General features: G+C 35.9%; 1 protein-coding gene across 1 annotated transcript; it reads left to right on the top strand.

The window, feature by feature from the left end:
• The first annotated feature begins 787 nt into the window (after positions 1–787).
• On the top strand, positions 788–24,936 carry LOC145651660 (thyroglobulin-like). Its single transcript, XM_081698644.1, has 12 exons — positions 788–806; positions 1,509–1,724; positions 4,072–4,287; positions 6,634–6,849; positions 9,197–9,412; positions 11,760–11,975; positions 14,322–14,537; positions 16,884–17,099; positions 19,446–19,661; positions 22,009–22,224; positions 24,572–24,787; positions 24,917–24,936. Exons 1-12 carry the CDS (start codon positions 788–790, stop codon positions 24,934–24,936), a joined length of 2,199 nt encoding a protein of 732 aa, XP_081554770.1.

Genomic DNA, 24,936 nt, shown 5'->3' with positions numbered 1-24,936 from the left:
GAGATACATTTCCACTTCTTTTGCTTTCCTTGGCTCAAACCAAACAAAAAAGGTTGATGGAACTCTAAGCTCTGCCCACTGAGATCGATAATTTGCACAATATGTGAAACCTACTTTTGTAAAAAAAATCATAGGTTTTTCACCCTATCACCACAATCTTAATATGAAAATATTCACACGAATTTGACACTCAATATTTATCAAAATCATTTTGAAATTGTCAAACAATATGGCTGCAATACGCAAATGAATCATTCAGGAAGTTAGCATATTTAGCATGAACAATTAAAACTCAGCCAATTAGCTTTCATTAGAAATTTGAAATGCTGCAAATTGACCAATCATGATGAAACTTATTTGCTGTGGATCCTGAAAGATTCTGTTACTCTGTAAAGTTTCAAAACATTTGGCATTAGGGAGCCCTATTCAAGATAATCAAGTATATCTCCAACAAATTTTAATTTAGGAACATAATATTGGATGCATGTGATTCTTTGCAGGAGTGCTAACAACAATGCATTTATAACTGCCTTTCAGAAATGTATGCTATTTTTGGATCATTAATTATAGAAAATTTGCACTTTTCAAGCTAGCCCTAGGATTTTTATTCAGTTACATCAAATTAGGACTTGCAATAACCATCAAAGTCTTAAACTAAAATATTATAAAAAAAATATTGATTTTTTTACTGCATGTGGCTGCAACCCATTAATCAAATGCATTCCTGTATGACTTTTCTTAGTTGTATCTCTGAAACTCCATGACAGTTTGTGTGATTTTGACCAAAATGGCCAAATCTTATGACGGTATAACATGCTTAGGAAAACTACAAAGTTTGAGACAAATCGGTCACCAAGAGGCATTGACATAGATGCTCAGGATACTCTATTGCTGAAGCTCTGACAGTTTGAGTGATTTTGACCAAAATGAACAGATCTATTCACAGTATAACATTTTGAGGAAAACTAAAGTTTGAGACAAATCGGTCACAGAGAGGCATTAAAATGCACAATTGCCTATTTTGCATATTAGCACAGGCCTTGCATGCTCATATCTAAATGGACAGAAATCATGAAATGTAGATCCCATCAACAGATAAATGACATGCACTGTAAGTGACTGTGATGTTAAGTGCCAAATTTGGGAGAGACAGACGCTCAAGAGGCCGATCAGTGAAAATCACCTGTTTTGCATATTAGCAGAAGCCTTGTGTTTGAATCCATACATGGGCAAAAGTCATGAAAAGTAGTTCACATCAACAGAAACATTCACAGACATACATGTAACAACAGTCTGATATGGCCTGCAAGTTTGAGACAGTTAATTCATCGGGAGGCTCTACAGCATAAAATTAGCATACGCTAAAGAACAAAATATCAAAATATCAGATGAAGTGCTCCTCAGATTTTACTCAAGTCTGTGTATAGAATTTGAGGCCCTGTGAAGGACAATATCAATCTAATATGATGACTTTATTCTCCCGCTATCTGTATATGTATCCTCATCAGATCATCCTAAGACTAAGTGTGAGCAGGAGAGGGACAATGTGACGGTCAAACACATGATAGGAGCCTTCATCCCTCAGTGTGATGAGGAAGGTCACTACAGGCCTCTACAGTGCCACCCCTCCACAGGATACTGCTGGTGTGTGAACAGTACAGGGCAGAAGATAGAAGGAACCAACACCCCACCTGGTACCAAAACTCCCAACTGTGAAGCTCCAGGTAAAACAGTGGCACTATAATTGAGAGCAATTAAAGAGTTTTGAGGCCATTCTCATGTTGTACTTATGGGTTTGACTAAATTAACTACTATGCATATAATCAAAAATTTTTGTGTTTAAATCCATATAGACAAAGGTCAGGAAAAGTAGTTCAAATCAATACAGAGATATATAAACATATACGCTATGACAATTCTGACATTCCTTGCAAAGTTTGATGGAGATCAGGAGGCTCTACAGTGCAGAATTCTCTAATTAACATATAACGACAGGCCTTGTGAAGTGAAAGACAGGAAAAGTAGTTCATATCCAAACATAAATTTACACATATTCAAGTAAGTACAAAAAAACCTTGTATATTGAATTCAGATTCAAGAGATTATGAGCCAAAATTGCCACTTTGTAAATTTTACACATGTGCAAAGCAAGCAATACTTGCAGTTATATCATATAATCAGTGCAGGTAAAATTCATTATGTCAGTTTGTACATTTTAAACACCATTAATTTGTCTTTAAAATGTTGCAAAGTGACAGACTTTTAATCAAACCTGCAAAGAAATGGACCTTCAGATCCATTGAACCCTTCAGTAAAAAATACAATACCTAGTTCAGTCTATACCAAACTTCACATACACCTGTGCTTTCATTCACTTATTCCACTAACAACAAAGCTTCACACATTACTTCACAACTTTAATTTGTAGCCCTCCAGTCTGACTGATTGATTATGCATCAATATTATACAAAGTAACAGGTACTGGGGCCTTCTTTGGCCTCATGGTGGCGCTATAGCACAGCCATTTACATTTCTGTGATTATCTCCCACAGTATAAAGCATAGAGATACATTTCCACTTCTTTTGCTTTCCTTGGCTCAAACCAAACAAAAAAGGTTGATGGAACTCTAAGCTCTGCCCACTGAGATCGATAATTTGCACAATATGTGAAACCTACTTTTGTAAAAAAAATCATAGGGTTTTCACCCTATCACCACAATCTTAATATGAAAATATTCACACGAATTTGACACTCAATATTTATCAAAATCATTTTGAAATTGTCAAACAATATGGCTGCAATACGCAAATGAATCATTCAGGAAGTTAGCATATTTAGCATGAACAATTAAAACTCAGCCAATTAGCTTTCATTAGAAATTTGAAATGCTGCAAATTGACCAATCATGATGAAACTTATTTGCTGTGGATCCTGAAAGATTCTGTTACTCTGTAAAGTTTCAAAACATTTGGCATTAGGGAGCCCTATTCAAGATAATCAAGTATATCTCCAACAAATTTTAATTTAGGAACATAATATTGGATGCATGTGATTCTTTGCAGGAGTGCTAACAACAATGCATTTATAACTGCCTTTCAGAAATGTATGCTATTTTTGGATCATTAATTATAGAAAATTTGCACTTTTCAAGCTAGCCCTAGGATTTTTATTCAGTTACATCAAATTAGGACTTGCAATAACCATCAAAGTCTTAAACTAAAATATTATAAAAAAAATATTGATTTTTTTACTGCATGTGGCTGCAACCCATTAATCAAATGCATTCCTGTATGACTTTTCTTAGTTGTATCTCTGAAACTCCATGACAGTTTGTGTGATTTTGACCAAAATGGCCAAATCTTATGACGGTATAACATGCTTAGGAAAACTACAAAGTTTGAGACAAATCGGTCACCAAGAGGCATTGACATAGATGCTCAGGATACTCTATTGCTGAAGCTCTGACAGTTTGAGTGATTTTGACCAAAATGAACAGATCTATTCACAGTATAACATTTTGAGGAAAACTAAAGTTTGAGACAAATCGGTCACAGAGAGGCATTAAAATGCACAATTGCCTATTTTGCATATTAGCACAGGCCTTGCATGCTCATATCTAAATGGACAGAAATCATGAAATGTAGATCCCATCAACAGATAAATGACATGCACTGTAAGTGACTGTGATGTTAAGTGCCAAATTTGGGAGAGACAGACGCTCAAGAGGCCGATCAGTGAAAATCACCTGTTTTGCATATTAGCAGAAGCCTTGTGTTTGAATCCATACATGGGCAAAAGTCATGAAAAGTAGTTCACATCAACAGAAACATTCACAGACATACATGTAACAACAGTCTGATATGGCCTGCAAGTTTGAGACAGTTAATTCATCGGGAGGCTCTACAGCATAAAATTAGCATACGCTAAAGAACAAAATATCAAAATATCAGATGAAGTGCTCCTCAGATTTTACTCAAGTCTGTGTATAGAATTTGAGGCCCTGTGAAGGACAATATCAATCTAATATGATGACTTTATTCTCCCGCTATCTGTATATGTATCCTCATCAGATCATCCTAAGACTAAGTGTGAGCAGGAGAGGGACAATGTGACGGTCAAACACATGATAGGAGCCTTCATCCCTCAGTGTGATGAGGAAGGTCACTACAGGCCTCTACAGTGCCACCCCTCCACAGGATACTGCTGGTGTGTGAACAGTACAGGGCAGAAGATAGAAGGAACCAACACCCCACCTGGTACCAAAACTCCCAACTGTGAAGCTCCAGGTAAAACAGTGGCACTATAATTGAGAGCAATTAAAGAGTTTTGAGGCCATTCTCATGTTGTACTTATGGGTTTGACTAAATTAACTACTATGCATATAATCAAAAATTTTTGTGTTTAAATCCATATAGACAAAGGTCAGGAAAAGTAGTTCAAATCAATACAGAGATATATAAACATATACACGATGACAATTCTGACATTCCTTGCAAAGTTTGATGGAGATCAGGAGGCTCTACAGTGCAGAATTCTCTAATTAACATATAACGACAGGCCTTGTGAAGTGAAAGACAGGAAAAGTAGTTCATATCCAAACATAAATTTACACATATTCAAGTAAGTACAAAAAAACCTTGTATATTGAATTCAGATTCAAGAGGTTATGAGCCAAAATTGCCACTTTGTAAATTTTACACATGTGCAAAGTAAGCAATACTTGCAGTTATATCATATAATCAGTGCAGGTAAAATTCATTATGTCAGTTTGTACATTTTAAACACCATTAATTTGTCTTTAAAATGTTGCAAAGTGACAGACTTTTAATCAAACCTGCAAAGAAATGGACCTTCAGATCCATTGAACCCTTCAGTAAAAAATACAATACCTAGTTCAGTCTATACCAAACTTCACATACACCTGTGCTTTCATTCACTTATTCCACTAACAACAAAGCTTCACACATTACTTCACAACTTTAATTTGTAGCCCTCTAGTCTGACTGATTGATTATGCATCAATATTATACAAAGTAACAGGTACTGGGGCCTTCTTTGGCCTCATGGTGGCGCTATAGCACAGCCATTTACATTTCTGTGATTATCTCCCACAGTATAAAGCATAGAGATACATTTCCACTTCTTTTGCTTTCCTTGGCTCAAACCAAACAAAAAAGGTTGATGGAACTCTAAGCTCTGCCCACTGAGATCGATAATTTGCACAATATGTGAAACCTACTTTTGTAAAAAAAATCATAGGTTTTTCACCCTATCACCACAATCTTAATATGAAAATATTCACACGAATTTGACACTCAATATTTATCAAAATCATTTTGAAATTGTCAAACAATATGGCTGCAATACACAAATGAATCATTCAGGAAGTTAGCATATTTAGCATGAACAATTAAAACTCAGCCAATTAGCTTTCATTAGAAATTTGAAATGCTGCAAATTGACCAATCATGATGAAACTTATTTGCTGTGGATCCTGAAAGATTCTGTTACTCTGTAAAGTTTCAAAACATTTGGCATTAGGGAGCCCTATTCAAGATAATCAAGTATAGCTCCAACAAATTTTAATTTAGGAACATAATATTGGATGCATGTGATTCTTTGCAGGAGTGCTAACAACAATGCATTTATAACTGCCTTTCAGAAATGTATGCTATTTTTGGATCATTAATTATAGAAAATTTGCACTTTTCAAGCTAGCCCTAGGATTTTTATTCAGTTACATCAAATTAGGACTTGCAATAACCATCAAAGTCTTAAACTAAAATATTATAAAAAAAAATTGACTTTTTTACTGCATGTGGCTGCAACCCATTAATCAAATGCATTCCTGTATGACTTTTCTTAGTTGTATCTCTGAAACTCCATGACAGTTTGTGTGATTTTGACCAAAATGGCCAAATCTTATGACGGTATAACATGCTTAGGAAAACTACAAAGTTTGAGACAAATCGGTCACCAAGAGGCATTGACATAGATGCTCAGGATACTCTATTGCTGAAGCTCTGACAGTTTGAGTGATTTTGACCAAAATGAACAGATCTATTCACAGTATAACATTTTGAGGAAAACTAAAGTTTGAGACAAATCGGTCACAGAGAGGCATTAAAATGCACAATTGCCTATTTTGCATATTAGCACAGGCCTTGCATGCTCATATCTAAATGGACAGAAATCATGAAATGTAGATCCCATCAACAGATAAATGACATGCACTGTAAGTGACTGTGATGTTAAGTGCCAAATTTGGGAGAGACAGACGCTCAAGAGGCCGATCAGTGAAAATCACCTGTTTTGCATATTAGCAGAAGCCTTGTGTTTGAATCCATACATGGGCAAAAGTCATGAAAAGTAGTTCACATCAACAGAAACATTCACAGACATACATGTAACAACAGTCTGATATGGCCTGCAAGTTTGAGACAGTTAATTCATCGGGAGGCTCTACAGCATAAAATTAGCATACGCTAAAGAACAAAATATCAAAATATCAGATGAAGTGCTCCTCAGATTTTACTCAAGTCTGTGTATAGAATTTGAGGCCCTGTGAAGGACAATATCAATCTAATATGATGACTTTATTCTCCTGCTATCTGTATATGTATCCTCATCAGATCATCCTAAGACTAAGTGTGAGCAGGAGAGGGACAATGTGACGGTCAAACACATGATAGGAGCCTTCATCCCTCAGTGTGATGAGGAGGGTCACTACAGGCCTCTACAGTGCCACCCCTCCACAGGATACTGCTGGTGTGTGAACAGTACAGGGCAGAAGATAGAAGGAACCAACACCCCACCTGGTACCAAAACTCCCAACTGTGAAGCTCCAGGTAAAACAGTGGCACTATAATTGAGAGCAATTAAAGAGTTTTGAGGCCATTCTCATGTTGTACTTATGGGTTTGACTAAATTAACTACTATGCATATAATCAAAAATTTTTGTGTTTAAATCCATATAGACAAAGGTCAGGAAAAGTAGTTCAAATCAATACAGAGATATATAAACATATACACGATGACAATTCTGACATTCCTTGCAAAGTTTGATGGAGATCAGGAGGCTCTACAGTGCAGAATTCTCTAATTAACATATAACGACAGGCCTTGTGAAGTGAAAGACAGGAAAAGTAGTTCATATCCAAACATAAATTTACACATATTCAAGTAAGTACAAAAAAACCTTGTATATTGAATTCAGATTCAAGAGGTTATGAGCCAAAATTGCCACTTTGTAAATTTTACACATGTGCAAAGCAAGCAATACTTGCAGTTATATCATATAATCAGTGCAGGTAAAATTCATTATGTCAGTTTGTACATTTTAAACACCATTAATTTGTCTTTAAAATGTTGCAAAGTGACAGACTTTTAATCAATCCTGCAAAGAAATGGACCTTCAGATCCATTGAACCCTTCAGTAAAAAATACAATACCTAGTTCAGTCTATACCAAACTTCACATACACCTGTGCTTTCATTCACTTATTCCACTAACAACAAAGCTTCACACATTACTTCACAACTTTAATTTGTAGCCCTCCAGTCTGACTGATTGATTATGCATCAATATTATACAAAGTAACAGGTACTGGGGCCTTCTTTGGCCTCATGGTGGCGCTATAGCACAGCCATTTACATTTCTGTGATTATCTCCCACAGTATAAAGCATAGAGATACATTTCCACTTCTTTTGCTTTCCTTGGCTCAAACCAAACAAAAAAGGTTGATGGAACTCTAAGCTCTGCCCACTGAGATCGATAATTTGCACAATATGTGAAACCTACTTTTGTAAAAAAAATCATAGGTTTTTCACCCTATCACCACAATCTTAATATGAAAATATTCACACGAATTTGACACTCAATATTTATCAAAATCATTTTGAAATTGTCAAACAATATGGCTGCAATACGCAAATGAATCATTCAGGAAGTTAGCATATTTAGCATGAACAATTAAAACTCAGCCAATTAGCTTTCATTAGAAATTTGAAATGCTGCAAATTGACCAATCATGATGAAACTTATTTGCTGTGGATCCTGAAAGATTCTGTTACTCTGTAAAGTTTCAAAACATTTGGCATTAGGGAGCCCTATTCAAGATAATCAAGTATATCTCCAACAAATTTTAATTTAAGAACATAATATTGGATGCATGTGATTCTTTGCAGGAGTGCTAACAACAATGCATTTATAACTGCCTTTCAGAAATGTATGCTATTTTTGGATCATTAATTATAGAAAATTTGCACTTTTCAAGCTAGCCCTAGGATTTTTATTCAGTTACATCAAATTAGGACTTGCAATAACCATCAAAGTCTTAAACTAAAATATTATAAAAAAAATATTGATTTTTTTACTGCATGTGGCTGCAACCCATTAATCAAATGCATTCCTGTATGACTTTTCTTAGTTGTATCTCTGAAACTCCATGACAGTTTGTGTGATTTTGACCAAAATGGCCAAATCTTATGACGGTATAACATGCTTAGGAAAACTACAAAGTTTGAGACAAATCGGTCACCAAGAGGCATTGACATAGATGCTCAGGATACTCTATTGCTGAAGCTCTGACAGTTTGAGTGATTTTGACCAAAATGAACAGATCTATTCACAGTATAACATTTTGAGGAAAACTAAAGTTTGAGACAAATCGGTCACAGAGAGGCATTAAAATGCACAATTGCCTATTTTGCATATTAGCACAGGCCTTGCATGCTCATATCTAAATGGACAGAAATCATGAAATGTAGATCCCATCAACAGATAAATGACATGCACTGTAAGTGACTGTGATGTTAAGTGCCAAATTTGGGAGAGACAGACGCTCAAGAGGCCGATCAGTGAAAATCACCTGTTTTGCATATTAGCAGAAGCCTTGTGTTTGAATCCATACATGGGCAAAAGTCATGAAAAGTAGTTCACATCAACAGAAACATTCACAGACATACATGTAACAACAGTCTGATATGGCCTGCAAGTTTGAGACAGTTAATTCATCGGGAGGCTCTACAGCATAAAATTAGCATACGCTAAAGAACAAAATATCAAAATATCAGATGAAGTGCTCCTCAGATTTTACTCAAGTCTGTGTATAGAATTTGAGGCCCTGTGAAGGACAATATCAATCTAATATGATGACTTTATTCTCCCGCTATCTGTATATGTATCCTCATCAGATCATCCTAAGACTAAGTGTGAGCAGGAGAGGGACAATGTGACGGTCAAACACATGATAGGAGCCTTCATCCCTCAGTGTGATGAGGAGGGTCACTACAGGCCTCTACAGTGCCACCCCTCCACAGGATACTGCTGGTGTGTGAACAGTACAGGGCAGAAGATAGAAGGAACCAACACCCCACCTGGTACCAAAACTCCCAACTGTGAAGCTCCAGGTAAAACAGTGGCACTATAATTGAGAGCAATTAAAGAGTTTTGAGGCCATTCTCATGTTGTACTTATGGGTTTGACTAAATTAACTACTATGCATATAATCAAAAATTTTTGTGTTTAAATCCATATAGACAAAGGTCAGGAAAAGTAGTTCAAATCAATACAGAGATATATAAACATATACACGATGACAATTCTGACATTCCTTGCAAAGTTTGATGGAGATCAGGAGGCTCTACAGTGCAGAATTCTCTAATTAACATATAACGACAGGCCTTGTGAAGTGAAAGACAGGAAAAGTAGTTCATATCCAAACATAAATTTACACATATTCAAGTAAGTACAAAAAAACCTTGCATATTGAATTCAGATTCAAGAGGTTATGAGCCAAAATTGCCACTTTGTAAATTTTACACATGTGCAAAGCAAGCAATACTTGCAGTTATATCATATAATCAGTGCAGGTAAAATTCATTATGTCAGTTTGTACATTTTAAACACCATTAATTTGTCTTTAAAATGTTGCAAAGTGACAGACTTTTAATCAATCCTGCAAAGAAATGGACCTTCAGATCCATTGAACCCTTCAGTAAAAAATACAATACCTAGTTCAGTCTATACCAAACTTCACATACACCTGTGCTTTCATTCACTTATTCCACTAACAACAAAGCTTCACACATTACTTCACAACTTTAATTTGTAGCCCTCCAGTCTGACTGATTGATTATGCATCAATATTATACAAAGTAACAGGTACTGGGGCCTTCTTTGGCCTCATGGTGGCGCTATAGCACAGCCATTTACATTTCTGTGATTATCTCCCACAGTATAAAGCATAGAGATACATTTCCACTTCTTTTGCTTTCCTTGGCTCAAACCAAACAAAAAAGGTTGATGGAACTCTAAGCTCTGCCCACTGAGATCGATAATTTGCACAATATGTGAAACCTACTTTTGTAAAAAAAATCATAGGTTTTTCACCCTATCACCACAATCTTAATATGAAAATATTCACACGAATTTGACACTCAATATTTATCAAAATCATTTTGAAATTGTCAAACAATATGGCTGCAATACGCAAATGAATCATTCAGGAAGTTAGCATATTTAGCATGAACAATTAAAACTCAGCCAATTAGCTTTCATTAGAAATTTGAAATGCTGCAAATTGACCAATCATGATGAAACTTATTTGCTGTGGATCCTGAAAGATTCTGTTACTCTGTAAAGTTTCAAAACATTTGGCATTAGGGAGCCCTATTCAAGATAATCAAGTATATCTCCAACAAATTTTAATTTAAGAACATAATATTGGATGCATGTGATTCTTTGCAGGAGTGCTAACAACAATGCATTTATAACTGCCTTTCAGAAATGTATGCTATTTTTGGATCATTAATTATAGAAAATTTGCACTTTTCAAGCTAGCCCTAGGATTTTTATTCAGTTACATCAAATTAGGACTTGCAATAACCATCAAAGTCTTAAACTAAAATATTATAAAAAAAATATTGATTTTTTTACTGCATGTGGCTGCAACCCATTAATCAAATGCATTCCTGTATGACTTTTCTTAGTTGTATCTCTGAAACTCCATGACAGTTTGTGTGATTTTGACCAAAATGGCCAAATCTTATGACGGTATAACATGCTTAGGAAAACTACAAAGTTTGAGACAAATCGGTCACCAAGAGGCATTGACATAGATGCTCAGGATACTCTATTGCTGAAGCTCTGACAGTTTGAGTGATTTTGACCAAAATGAACAGATCTATTCACAGTATAACATTTTGAGGAAAACTAAAGTTTGAGACAAATCGGTCACAGAGAGGCATTAAAATGCACAATTGCCTATTTTGCATATTAGCACAGGCCTTGCATGCTCATATCTAAATGGACAGAAATCATGAAATGTAGATCCCATCAACAGATAAATGACATGCACTGTAAGTGACTGTGATGTTAAGTGCCAAATTTGGGAGAGACAGACGCTCAAGAGGCCGATCAGTGAAAATCACCTGTTTTGCATATTAGCAGAAGCCTTGTGTTTGAATCCATACATGGGCAAAAGTCATGAAAAGTAGTTCACATCAACAGAAACATTCACAGACATACATGTAACAACAGTCTGATATGGCCTGCAAGTTTGAGACAGTTAATTCATCGGGAGGCTCTACAGCATAAAATTAGCATACGCTAAAGAACAAAATATCAAAATATCAGATGAAGTGCTCCTCAGATTTTACTCAAGTCTGTGTATAGAATTTGAGGCCCTGTGAAGGACAATATCAATCTAATATGATGACTTTATTCTCCCGCTATCTGTATATGTATCCTCATCAGATCATCCTAAGACTAAGTGTGAGCAGGAGAGGGACAATGTGACGGTCAAACACATGATAGGAGCCTTCATCCCTCAGTGTGATGAGGAGGGTCACTACAGGCCTCTACAGTGCCACCCCTCCACAGGATACTGCTGGTGTGTGAACAGTACAGGGCAGAAGATAGAAGGAACCAACACCCCACCTGGTACCAAAACTCCCAACTGTGAAGCTCCAGGTAAAACAGTGGCACTATAATTGAGAGCAATTAAAGAGTTTTGAGGCCATTCTCATGTTGTACTTATGGGTTTGACTAAATTAACTACTATGCATATAATCAAAAATTTTTGTGTTTAAATCCATATAGACAAAGGTCAGGAAAAGTAGTTCAAATCAATACAGAGATATATAAACATATACACGATGACAATTCTGACATTCCTTGCAAAGTATGATGGAGATCAGGAGGCTCTACAGTGCAGAATTCTCTAATTAACATATAACGACAGGCCTTGTGAAGTGAAAGACAGGAAAAGTAGTTCATATCCAAACATAAATTTACACATATTCAAGTAAGTACAAAAAAACCTTGTATATTGAATTCAGATTCAAGAGGTTATGAGCCAAAATTGCCACTTTGTAAATTTTACACATGTGCAAAGCAAGCAATACTTGCAGTTATATCATATAATCAGTGCAGGTAAAATTCATTATGTCAGTTTGTACATTTTAAACACCATTAATTTGTCTTTAAAATGTTGCAAAGTGACAGACTTTTAATCAAACCTGCAAAGAAATGGACCTTCAGATCCATTGAACCCTTCAGTAAAAAATACAATACCTAGTTCAGTCTATACCAAACTTCACATACACCTGTGCTTTCATTCACTTATTCCACTAACAACAAAGCTTCACACATTACTTCACAACTTTAATTTGTAGCCCTCCAGTCTGACTGATTGATTATGCATCAATATTATACAAAGTAACAGGTACTGGGGCCTTCTTTGGCCTCATGGTGGCGCTATAGCACAGCCATTTACATTTCTGTGATTATCTCCCACAGTATAAAGCATAGAGATACATTTCCACTTCTTTTGCTTTCCTTGGCTCAAACCAAACAAAAAAGGTTGATGGAACTCTAAGCTCTGCTCACTGAGATCGATAATTTGCACAATATGTGAAACCTACTTTTGTAAAAAAAATCATAGGTTTTTCACCCTATCACCACAATCTTAATATGAAAATATTCACACGAATTTGACACTCAATATTTATCAAAATCATTTTGAAATTGTCAAACAATATGGCTGCAATACGCAAATGAATCATTCAGGAAGTTAGCATATTTAGCATGAACAATTAAAACTCAGCCAATTAGCTTTCATTAGAAATTTGAAATGCTGCAAATTGACCAATCATGATGAAACTTATTTGCTGTGGATCCTGAAAGATTCTGTTACTCTGTAAAGTTTCAAAACATTTGGCATTAGGGAGCCCTATTCAAGATAATCAAGTATATCTCCAACAAATTTTAATTTAGGAACATAATATTGGATGCATGTGATTCTTTGCAGGAGTGCTAACAACAATGCATTTATAACTGCCTTTCAGAAATGTATGCTATTTTTGGATCATTAATTATAGAACATTTGCACTTTTCAAGCTAGCCCTAGGATTTTTATTCAGTTACATCAAATTAGGACTTGCAATAACCATCAAAGTCTTAAACTAAAATATTATTAAAAAAAATTGACTTTTTTACTGCATGTGGCTGCAACCCATTAATCAAATGCATTCCTGTATGACTTTTCTTAGTTGTATCTCTGAAACTCCATGACAGTTTGTGTGATTTTGACCAAAATGGCCAAATCTTATGACGGTATAACATGCTTAGGAAAACTACAAAGTTTGAGACAAATCGGTCACCAAGAGGCATTGACATAGATGCTCAGGATACTCTATTGCTGAAGCTCTGACAGTTTGAGTGATTTTGACCAAAATGAACAGATCTATTCACAGTATAACATTTTGAGGAAAACTAAAGTTTGAGACAAATCGGTCACAGAGAGGCATTAAAATGCACAATTGCCTATTTTGCATATTAGCACAGGCCTTGCATGCTCATATCTAAATGGACAGAAATCATGAAATGTAGATCCCATCAACAGATAAATGACATGCACTGTAAGTGACTGTGATGTTAAGTGCCAAATTTGGGAGAGACAGACGCTCAAGAGGCCGATCAGTGAAAATCACCTGTTTTGCATATTAGCAGAAGCCTTGTGTTTGAATCCATACATGGGCAAAAGTCATGAAAAGTAGTTCACATCAACAGAAACATTCACAGACATACATGTAACAACAGTCTGATATGGCCTGCAAGTTTGAGACAGTTAATTCATCGGGAGGCTCTACAGCATAAAATTAGCATACGCTAAAGAACAAAATATCAAAATATCAGATGAAGTGCTCCTCAGATTTTACTCAAGTCTGTGTATAGAATTTGAGGCCCTGTGAAGGACAATATCAATCTAATATGATGACTTTATTCTCCCGCTATCTGTATATGTATCCTCATCAGATCATCCTAAGACTAAGTGTGAGCAGGAGAGGGACAATGTGACGGTCAAACACATGATAGGAGCCTTCATCCCTCAGTGTGATGAGGAGGGTCACTACAGGCCTCTACAGTGCCACCCCTCCACAGGATACTGCTGGTGTGTGAACAGTACAGGGCAGAAGATAGAAGGAACCAACACCCCACCTGGTACCAAAACTCCCAACTGTGAAGCTCCAGGTAAAACAGTGGCACTATAATTGAGAGCAATTAAAGAGTTTTGAGGCCATTCTCATGTTGTACTTATGGGTTTGACTAAATTAACTACTATGCATATAATCAAAAATTTTTGTGTTTAAATCCATATAGACAAAGGTCAGGAAAAGTAGTTCAAATCAATACAGAGATATATAAACATATACACGATGACAATTCTGACATTCCTTGCAAAGTTTGATGGAGATCAGGAGGCTCTACAGTGCAGAATTCTCTAATTAACATATAACGACAGGCCTTGTGAAGTGAAAGACAGGAAAAGTAGTTCATATCCAAACATAAATTTACACATATTCAAGTAAGTACAAAAAAACCTTGTATATTGAATTCAGATTCAAGAGGTTATGAGCCAAAATTGCCACTTTGTAAATTTTACACATGTGCAAAGCAAGCAATACTTGCAGTTATATCATATAATCAGTGCAGGTAAAATTCATTATGTCAGTTTGTACATTTTAAACACCATTAATTTGTCTTTAAAATGTTGCAAAGTGACAGACTTTTAATCAAACCTGCAAAGAAATGGACCTTCAGATCCATTGAACCCTTCAGTAAAAAATACAATACCTAGTTCAGTCTATACCAAACTTCACATACACCTGTGCTTTCATTCACTTATTCCACTAACAACAAAGCTTCACACATTACTTCACAACTTTAATTTGTAGCCCTCCAGTCTGACTGATTGATTATGCATCAATATTATACAAAGTAACAGGTACTGGGGCCTTCTTTGGCCTCATGGTGGCGCTATAGCACAGCCATTTACATTTCTGTGATTATCTCCCACAGTATAAAGCATAGAGATACATTTCCACTTCTTTTGCTTTCCTTGGCTCAAACCAAACAAAAAAGGTTGATGGAACTCTAAGCTCTGCCCACTGAGATCGATAATTTGCACAATATGTGAAACCTACTTTTGTAAAAAAAATCATAGGTTTTTCACCCTATCACCACAATCTTAATATGAAAATATTCACACGAATTTGACACTCAATATTTATCAAAATCATTTTGAAATTGTCAAACAATATGGCTGCAATACGCAAATGAATCATTCAGGAAGTTAGCATATTTAGCATGAACAATTAAAACTCAGCCAATTAGCTTTCATTAGAAATTTGAAATGCTGCAAATTGACCAATCATGATGAAACTTATTTGCTGTGGATCCTGAAAGATTCTGTTACTCTGTAAAGTTTCAAAACATTTGGCATTAGGGAGCCCTATTCAAGATAATCAAGTATATCTCCAACAAATTTTAATTTAGGAACATAATATTGGATGCATGTGATTCTTTGCAGGAGTGCTAACAACAATGCATTTATAACTGCCTTTCAGAAATGTATGCTATTTTTGGATCATTAATTATAGAACATTTGCACTTTTCAAGCTAGCCCTAGGATTTTTATTCAGTTACATCAAATTAGGACTTGCAATAACCATCAAAGTCTTAAACTAAAATATTATTAAAAAAAATTGACTTTTTTACTGCATGTGGCTGCAACCCATTAATCAAATGCATTCCTGTATGACTTTTCTTAGTTGTATCTCTGAAACTCCATGACAGTTTGTGTGATTTTGACCAAAATGGCCAAATCTTATGACGGTATAACATGCTTAGGAAAACTACAAAGTTTGAGACAAATCGGTCACCAAGAGGCATTGACATAGATGCTCAGGATACTCTATTGCTGAAGCTCTGACAGTTTGAGTGATTTTGACCAAAATGAACAGATCTATTCACAGTATAACATTTTGAGGAAAACTAAAGTTTGAGACAAATCGGTCACAGAGAGGCATTAAAATGCACAATTGCCTATTTTGCATATTAGCACAGGCCTTGCATGCTCATATCTAAATGGACAGAAATCATGAAATGTAGATCCCATCAACAGATAAATGACATGCACTGTAAGTGACTGTGATGTTAAGTGCCAAATTTGGGAGAGACAGACGCTCAAGAGGCCGATCAGTGAAAATCACCTGTTTTGCATATTAGCAGAAGCCTTGTGTTTGAATCCATACATGGGCAAAAGTCATGAAAAGTAGTTCACATCAACAGAAACATTCACAGACATACATGTAACAACAGTCTGATATGGCCTGCAAGTTTGAGACAGTTAATTCATCGGGAGGCTCTACAGCATAAAATTAGCATACGCTAAAGAACAAAATATCAAAATATCAGATGAAGTGCTCCTCAGATTTTACTCAAGTCTGTGTATAGAATTTGAGGCCCTGTGAAGGACAATATCAATCTAATATGATGACTTTATTCTCCCGCTATCTGTATATGTATCCTCATCAGATCATCCTAAGACTAAGTGTGAGCAGGAGAGGGACAATGTGACGGTCAAACACATGATAGGAGCCTTCATCCCTCAGTGTGATGAGGAGGGTCACTACAGGCCTCTACAGTGCCACCCCTCCACAGGATACTGCTGGTGTGTGAACAGTACAGGGCAGAAGATAGAAGGAACCAACACCCCACCTGGTACCAAAACTCCCAACTGTGAAGCTCCAGGTAAAACAGTGGCACTATAATTGAGAGCAATTAAAGAGTTTTGAGGCCATTCTCATGTTGTACTTATGGGTTTGACTAAATTAACTACTATGCATATAATCAAAAATTTTTGTGTTTAAATCCATATAGACAAAGGTCAGGAAAAGTAGTTCAAATCAATACAGAGATATATAAACATATACACGATGACAATTCTGACATTCCTTGCAAAGTTTGATGGAGATCAGGAGGCTCTACAGTGCAGAATTCTCTAATTAACATATAACGACAGGCCTTGTGAAGTGAAAGACAGGAAAAGTAGTTCATATCCAAACATAAATTTACACATATTCAAGTAAGTACAAAAAAACCTTGTATATTGAATTCAGATTCAAGAGGTTATGAGCCAAAATTGCCACTTTGTAAATTTTACACATGTGCAAAGCAAGCAATACTTGCAGTTATATCATATAATCAGTGCAGGTAAAATTCATTATGTCAGTTTGTACATTTTAAACACCATTAATTTGTCTTTAAAATGTTGCAAAGTGACAGACTTTTAATCAAACCTGCAAAGAAATGGACCTTCAGATCCATTGAACCCTTCAGTAAAAAATACAATACCTAGTTCAGTCTATACCAAACTTCACATACACCTGTGCTTTCATTCACTTATTCCACTAACAACAAAGCTTCACACATTACTTCACAACTTTAATTTGTAGCCCTCCAGTCTGACTGATTGATTATGCATCAATATTATACAAAGTAACAGGTACTGGGGCCTTCTTTGGCCTCATGGTGGCGCTATAGCACAGCCATTTACATTTCTGTGATTATCTCCCACAGTATAAAGCATAGAGATACATTTCCACTTCTTTTGCTTTCCTTGGCTCAAACCAAACAAAAAAGGTTGATGGAACTCTAAGCTCTGCCCACTGAGATCGATAATTTGCACAATATGTGAAACCTACTTTTGTAAAAAAAATCATAGGTTTTTCACCCTATCACCACAATCTTAATATGAAAATATTCACACGAATTTGACACTCAATATTTATCAAAATCATTTTGAAATTGTCAAACAATATGGCTGCAATACGCAAATGAATCATTCAGGAAGTTAGCATATTTAGCATGAACAATTAAAACTCAGCCAATTAGCTTTCATTAGAAATTTGAAATGCTGCAAATTGACCAATCATGATGAAACTTATTTGCTGTGGATCCTGAAAGATTCTGTTACTCTGTAAAGTTTCAAAACATTTGGCATTAGGGAGCCCTATTCAAGATAATCAAGTATATCTCCAACAAATTTTAATTTAGGAACATAATATTGGATGCATGTGATTCTTTGCAGGAGTGCTAACAACAATGCATTTATAACTGCCTTTCAGAAATGTATGCTATTTTTGGATCATTAATTATAGAAAATTTGCACTTTTCAAGCTAGCCCTAGGATTTTTATTCAGTTACATCAAATTAGGACTTGCAATAACCATCAAAGTCTTAAACTAAAATATTATAAAAAAAAATTGACTTTTTTACTGCATGTGGCTGCAACCCATTAATCAAATGCATTCCTGTATGACTTTTCTTAGTTGTATCTCTGAAACTCCATGACAGTTTGTGTGATTTTGACCAAAATGGCCAAATCTTATGACGGTATAACATGCTTAGGAAAGCTACAAAGTTTGAGACAAATCGGTCACCAAGAGGCATTGACATAGATGCTCAGGATACTCTATTGCTGAAGCTCTGACAGTTTGAGTGATTTTGACCAAAATGAACAGATCTATTCACAGTATAACATTTTGAGGAAAACTAAAGTTTGAGACAAATCGGTCACAGAGAGGCATTAAAATGCACAATTGCCTATTTTGCATATTAGCACAGGCCTTGCATGCTCATATCTAAATGGACAGAAATCATGAAATGTAGATCCCATCAACAGATAAATGACATGCACTGTAAGTGACTGTGATGTTAAGTGCCAAATTTGGGAGAGACAGACGCTCAAGAGGCCGATCAGTGAAAATCACCTGTTTTGCATATTAGCAGAAGCCTTGTGTTTGAATCCATACATGGGCAAAAGTCATGAAAAGTAGTTCACATCAACAGAAACATTCACAGACATACATGTAACAACAGTCTGATATGGCCTGCAAGTTTGAGACAGTTAATTCATCGGGAGGCTCTACAGCATAAAATTAGCATACGCTAAAGAACAAAATATCAAAATATCAGATGAAGTGCTCCTCAGATTTTACTCAAGTCTGTGTATAGAATTTGAGGCCCTGTGAAGGACAATATCAATCTAATATGATGACTTTATTCTCCCGCTATCTGTATATGTATCCTCATCAGATCATCCTAAGACTAAGTGTGAGCAGGAGAGGGACAATGTGACGGTCAAACACATGATAGGAGCCTTCATCCCTCAGTGTGATGAGGAGGGTCACTACAGGCCTCTACAGTGCCACCCCTCCACAGGATACTGCTGGTGTGTGAACAGTACAGGGCAGAAGATAGAAGGAACCAACACCCCACCTGGTACCAAAACTCCCAACTGTGAAGCTCCAGGTAAAACAGTGGCACTATAATTGAGAGCAATTAAAGAGTTTTGAGGCCATTCTCATGTTGTACTTATGGGTTTGACTAAATTAACTACTATGCATATAATCAAAAATTTTTGTGTTTAAATCCATATAGACAAAGGTCAGGAAAAGTAGTTCAAATCAATACAGAGATATATAAACATATACGCTATGACAATTCTGACATTCCTTGCAAAGTTTGATGGAGATCAGGAGGCTCTACAGTGCAGAATTCTCTAATTAACATATAACGACAGGCCTTGTGAAGTGAAAGACAGGAAAAGTAGTTCATATCCAAACATAAATTTACACATATTCAAGTAAGTACAAAAAAACCTTGTATATTGAATTCAGATTCAAGAGGTTATGAGCCAAAATTGCCACTTTGTAAATTTTACACATGTGCAAAGCAAGCAATACTTGCAGTTATATCATATAATCAGTGCAGGTAAAATTCATTATGTCAGTTTGTACATTTTAAACACCATTAATTTGTCTTTAAAATGTTGCAAAGTGACAGACTTTTAATCAAACCTGCAAAGAAATGGACCTTCAGATCCATTGAACCCTTCAGTAAAAAATACAATACCTAGTTCAGTCTATACCAAACTTCACATACACCTGTGCTTTCATTCACTTATTCCACTAACAACAAAGCTTCACACATTACTTCACAACTTTAATTTGTAGCCCTCCAGTCTGACTGATTGATTATGCATCAATATTATACAAAGTAACAGGTACTGGGGCCTTCTTTGGCCTCATGGTGGCGCTATAGCACAGCCATTTACATTTCTGTGATTATCTCCCACAGTATAAAGCATAGAGATACATTTCCACTTCTTTTGCTTTCCTTGGCTCAAACCAAACAAAAAAGGTTGATGGAACTCTAAGCTCTGCCCACTGAGATCGATAATTTGCACAATATGTGAAACCTACTTTTGTAAAAAAAATCATAGGTTTTTCACCCTATCACCACAATCTTAATATGAAAATATTCACACGAATTTGACACTCAATATTTATCAAAATCATTTTGAAATTGTCAAACAATATGGCTGCAATACGCAAATGAATCATTCAGGAAGTTAGCATATTTAGCATGAACAATTAAAACTCAGCCAATTAGCTTTCATTAGAAATTTGAAATGCTGCAAATTGACCAATCATGATGAAACTTATTTGCTGTGGATCCTGAAAGATTCTGTTACTCTGTAAAGTTTCAAAACATTTGGCATTAGGGAGCCCTATTCAAGATAATCAAGTATATCTCCAACAAATTTTAATTTAGGAACATAATATTGGATGCATGTGATTCTTTGCAGGAGTGCTAACAACAATGCATTTATAACTGCCTTTCAGAAATGTATGCTATTTTTGGATCATTAATTATAGAAAATTTGCACTTTTCAAGCTAGCCCTAGGATTTTTATTCAGTTACATCAAATTAGGACTTGCAATAACCATCAAAGTCTTAAACTAAAATATTATAAAAAAAATATTGATTTTTTTACTGCATGTGGCTGCAACCCATTAATCAAATGCATTCCTGTATGACTTTTCTTAGTTGTATCTCTGAAACTCCATGACAGTTTGTGTGATTTTGACCAAAATGGCCAAATCTTATGACGGTATAACATGCTTAGGAAAACTACAAAGTTTGAGACAAATCGGTCACCAAGAGGCATTGACATAGATGCTCAGGATACTCTATTGCTGAAGCTCTGACAGTTTGAGTGATTTTGACCAAAATGAACAGATCTATTCACAGTATAACATTTTGAGGAAAACTAAAGTTTGAGACAAATCGGTCACAGAGAGGCATTAAAATGCACAATTGCCTATTTTGCATATTAGCACAGGCCTTGCATGCTCATATCTAAATGGACAGAAATCATGAAATGTAGATCCCATCAACAGATAAATGACATGCACTGTAAGTGACTGTGATGTTAAGTGCCAAATTTGGGAGAGACAGACGCTCAAGAGGCCGATCAGTGAAAATCACCTGTTTTGCATATTAGCAGAAGCCTTGTGTTTGAATCCATACATGGGCAAAAGTCATGAAAAGTAGTTCACATCAACAGAAACATTCACAGACATACATGTAACAACAGTCTGATATGGCCTGCAAGTTTGAGACAGTTAATTCATCGGGAGGCTCTACAGCATAAAATTAGCATACGCTAAAGAACAAAATATCAAAATATCAGATGAAGTGCTCCTCAGATTTTACTCAAGTCTGTGTATAGAATTTGAGGCCCTGTGAAGGACAATATCAATCTAATATGATGACTTTATTCTCCCGCTATCTGTATATGTATCCTCATCAGATCATCCTAAGACTAAGTGTGAGCAGGAGAGGGACAATGTGACGGTCAAACACATGATAGGAGCCTTCATCCCTCAGTGTGATGAGGAAGGTCACTACAGGCCTCTACAGTGCCACCCCTCCACAGGATACTGCTGGTGTGTGAACAGTACAGGGCAGAAGATAGAAGGAACCAACACCCCACCTGGTACCAAAACTCCCAACTGTGAAGCTCCAGGTAAAACAGTGGCACTATAATTGAGAGCAATTAAAGAGTTTTGAGGCCATTCTCATGTTGTACTTATGGGTTTGACTAAATTAACTACTATGCATATAATCAAAAATTTTTGTGTTTAAATCCATATAGACAAAGGTCAGGAAAAGTAGTTCAAATCAATACAGAGATATATAAACATATACGCTATGACAATTCTGACATTCCTTGCAAAGTTTGATGGAGATCAGGAGGCTCTACAGTGCAGAATTCTCTAATTAACATATAACGACAGGCCTTGTGAAGTGAAAGACAGGAAAAGTAGTTCATATCCAAACATAAATTTACACATATTCAAGTAAGTACAAAAAAACCTTGTATATTGAATTCAGATTCAAGAGGTTATGAGCCAAAATTGCCACTTTGTAAATTTTACACATGTGCAAAGCAAGCAATACTTGCAGTTATATCATATAATCAGTGCAGGTAAAATTCATTATGTCAGTTTGTACATTTTAAACACCATTAATTTGTCTTTAAAATGTTGCAAAGTGACAGACTTTTAATCAAACCTGCAAAGAAATGGACCTTCAGATCCATTGAACCCTTCAGTAAAAAATACAATACCTAGTTCAGTCTATACCAAACTTCACATACACCTGTGCTTTCATTCACTTATTCCACTAACAACAAAGCTTCACACATTACTTCACAACTTTAATTTGTAGCCCTCCAGTCTGACTGATTGATTATGCATCAATATTATACAAAGTAACAGGTACTGGGGCCTTCTTTGGCCTCATGGTGGCGCTATAGCACAGCCATTTACATTTCTGTGATTATCTCCCACAGTATAAAGCATAGAGATACATTTCCACTTCTTTTGCTTTCCTTGGCTCAAACCAAACAAAAAAGGTTGATGGAACTCTAAGCTCTGCCCACTGAGATCGATAATTTGCACAATATGTGAAACCTACTTTTGTAAAAAAAATCATAGGTTTTTCACCCTATCACCACAATCTTAATATGAAAATATTCACACGAATTTGACACTCAATATTTATCAAAATCATTTTGAAATTGTCAAACAATATGGCTGCAATACGCAAATGAATCATTCAGGAAGTTAGCATATTTAGCATGAACAATTAAAACTCAGCCAATTAGCTTTCATTAGAAATTTGAAATGCTGCAAATTGACCAATCATGATGAAACTTATTTGCTGTGGATCCTGAAAGATTCTGTTACTCTGTAAAGTTTCAAAACATTTGGCATTAGGGAGCCCTATTCAAGATAATCAAGTATATCTCCAACAAATTTTAATTTAGGAACATAATATTGGATGCATGTGATTCTTTGCAGGAGTGCTAACAACAATGCATTTATAACTGCCTTTCAGAAATGTATGCTATTTTTGGATCATTAATTATAGAAAATTTGCACTTTTCAAGCTAGCCCTAGGATTTTTATTCAGTTACATCAAATTAGGACTTGCAATAACCATCAAAGTCTTAAACTAAAATATTATAAAAAAAATATTGATTTTTTTACTGCATGTGGCTGCAACCCATTAATCAAATGCATTCCTGTATGACTTTTCTTAGTTGTATCTCTGAAACTCCATGACAGTTTGTGTGATTTTGACCAAAATGGCCAAATCTTATGACGGTATAACATGCTTAGGAAAACTACAAAGTTTGAGACAAATCGGTCACCAAGAGGCATTGACATAGATGCTCAGGATACTCTATTGCTGAAGCTCTGACAGTTTGAGTGATTTTGACCAAAATGAACAGATCTATTCACAGTATAACATTTTGAGGAAAACTAAAGTTTGAGACAAATCGGTCACAGAGAGGCATTAAAATGCACAATTGCCTATTTTGCATATTAGCACAGGCCTTGCATGCTCATATCTAAATGGACAGAAATCATGAAATGTAGATCCCATCAACAGATAAATGACATGCACTGTAAGTGACTGTGATGTTAAGTGCCAAATTTGGGAGAGACAGACGCTCAAGAGGCCGATCAGTGAAAATCACCTGTTTTGCATATTAGCAGAAGCCTTGTGTTTGAATCCATACATGGGCAAAAGTCATGAAAAGTAGTTCACATCAACAGAAACATTCACAGACATACATGTAACAACAGTCTGATATGGCCTGCAAGTTTGAGACAGTTAATTCATCGGGAGGCTCTACAGCATAAAATTAGCATACGCTAAAGAACAAAATATCAAAATATCAGATGAAGTGCTCCTCAGATTTTACTCAAGTCTGTGTATAGAATTTGAGGCCCTGTGAAGGACAATATCAATCTAATATGATGACTTTATTCTCCCGCTATCTGTATATGTATCCTCATCAGATCATCCTAAGACTAAGTGTGAGCAGGAGAGGGACAATGTGACGGTCAAACACATGATAGGAGCCTTCATCCCTCAGTGTGATGAGGAAGGTCACTACAGGCCTCTACAGTGCCACCCCTCCACAGGATACTGCTGGTGTGTGAACAGTACAGGGCAGAAGATAGAAGGAACCAACACCCCACCTGGTACCAAAACTCCCAACTGTGAAGCTCCAGGTAAAACAGTGGCACTATAATTGAGAGCAATTAAAGAGTTTTGAGGCCATTCTCATGTTGTACTTATGGGTTTGACTAAATTAACTACTATGCATATAATCAAAAATTTTTGTGTTTAAATCCATATAGACAAAGGTCAGGAAAAGTAG

The sequence above is a fragment of the Electrophorus electricus genome, chromosome 16, assembly GCF_041902795.1.
Source record: "Electrophorus electricus isolate QZ-2024a chromosome 16, ASM4190279v1, whole genome shotgun sequence".
NCBI lineage: Eukaryota > Metazoa > Chordata > Actinopteri > Gymnotiformes > Gymnotidae > Electrophorus > Electrophorus electricus.
Note: the sequence above shows the minus strand (reverse complement) of the source record. Positions and strands in the feature narration are given on the sequence as shown.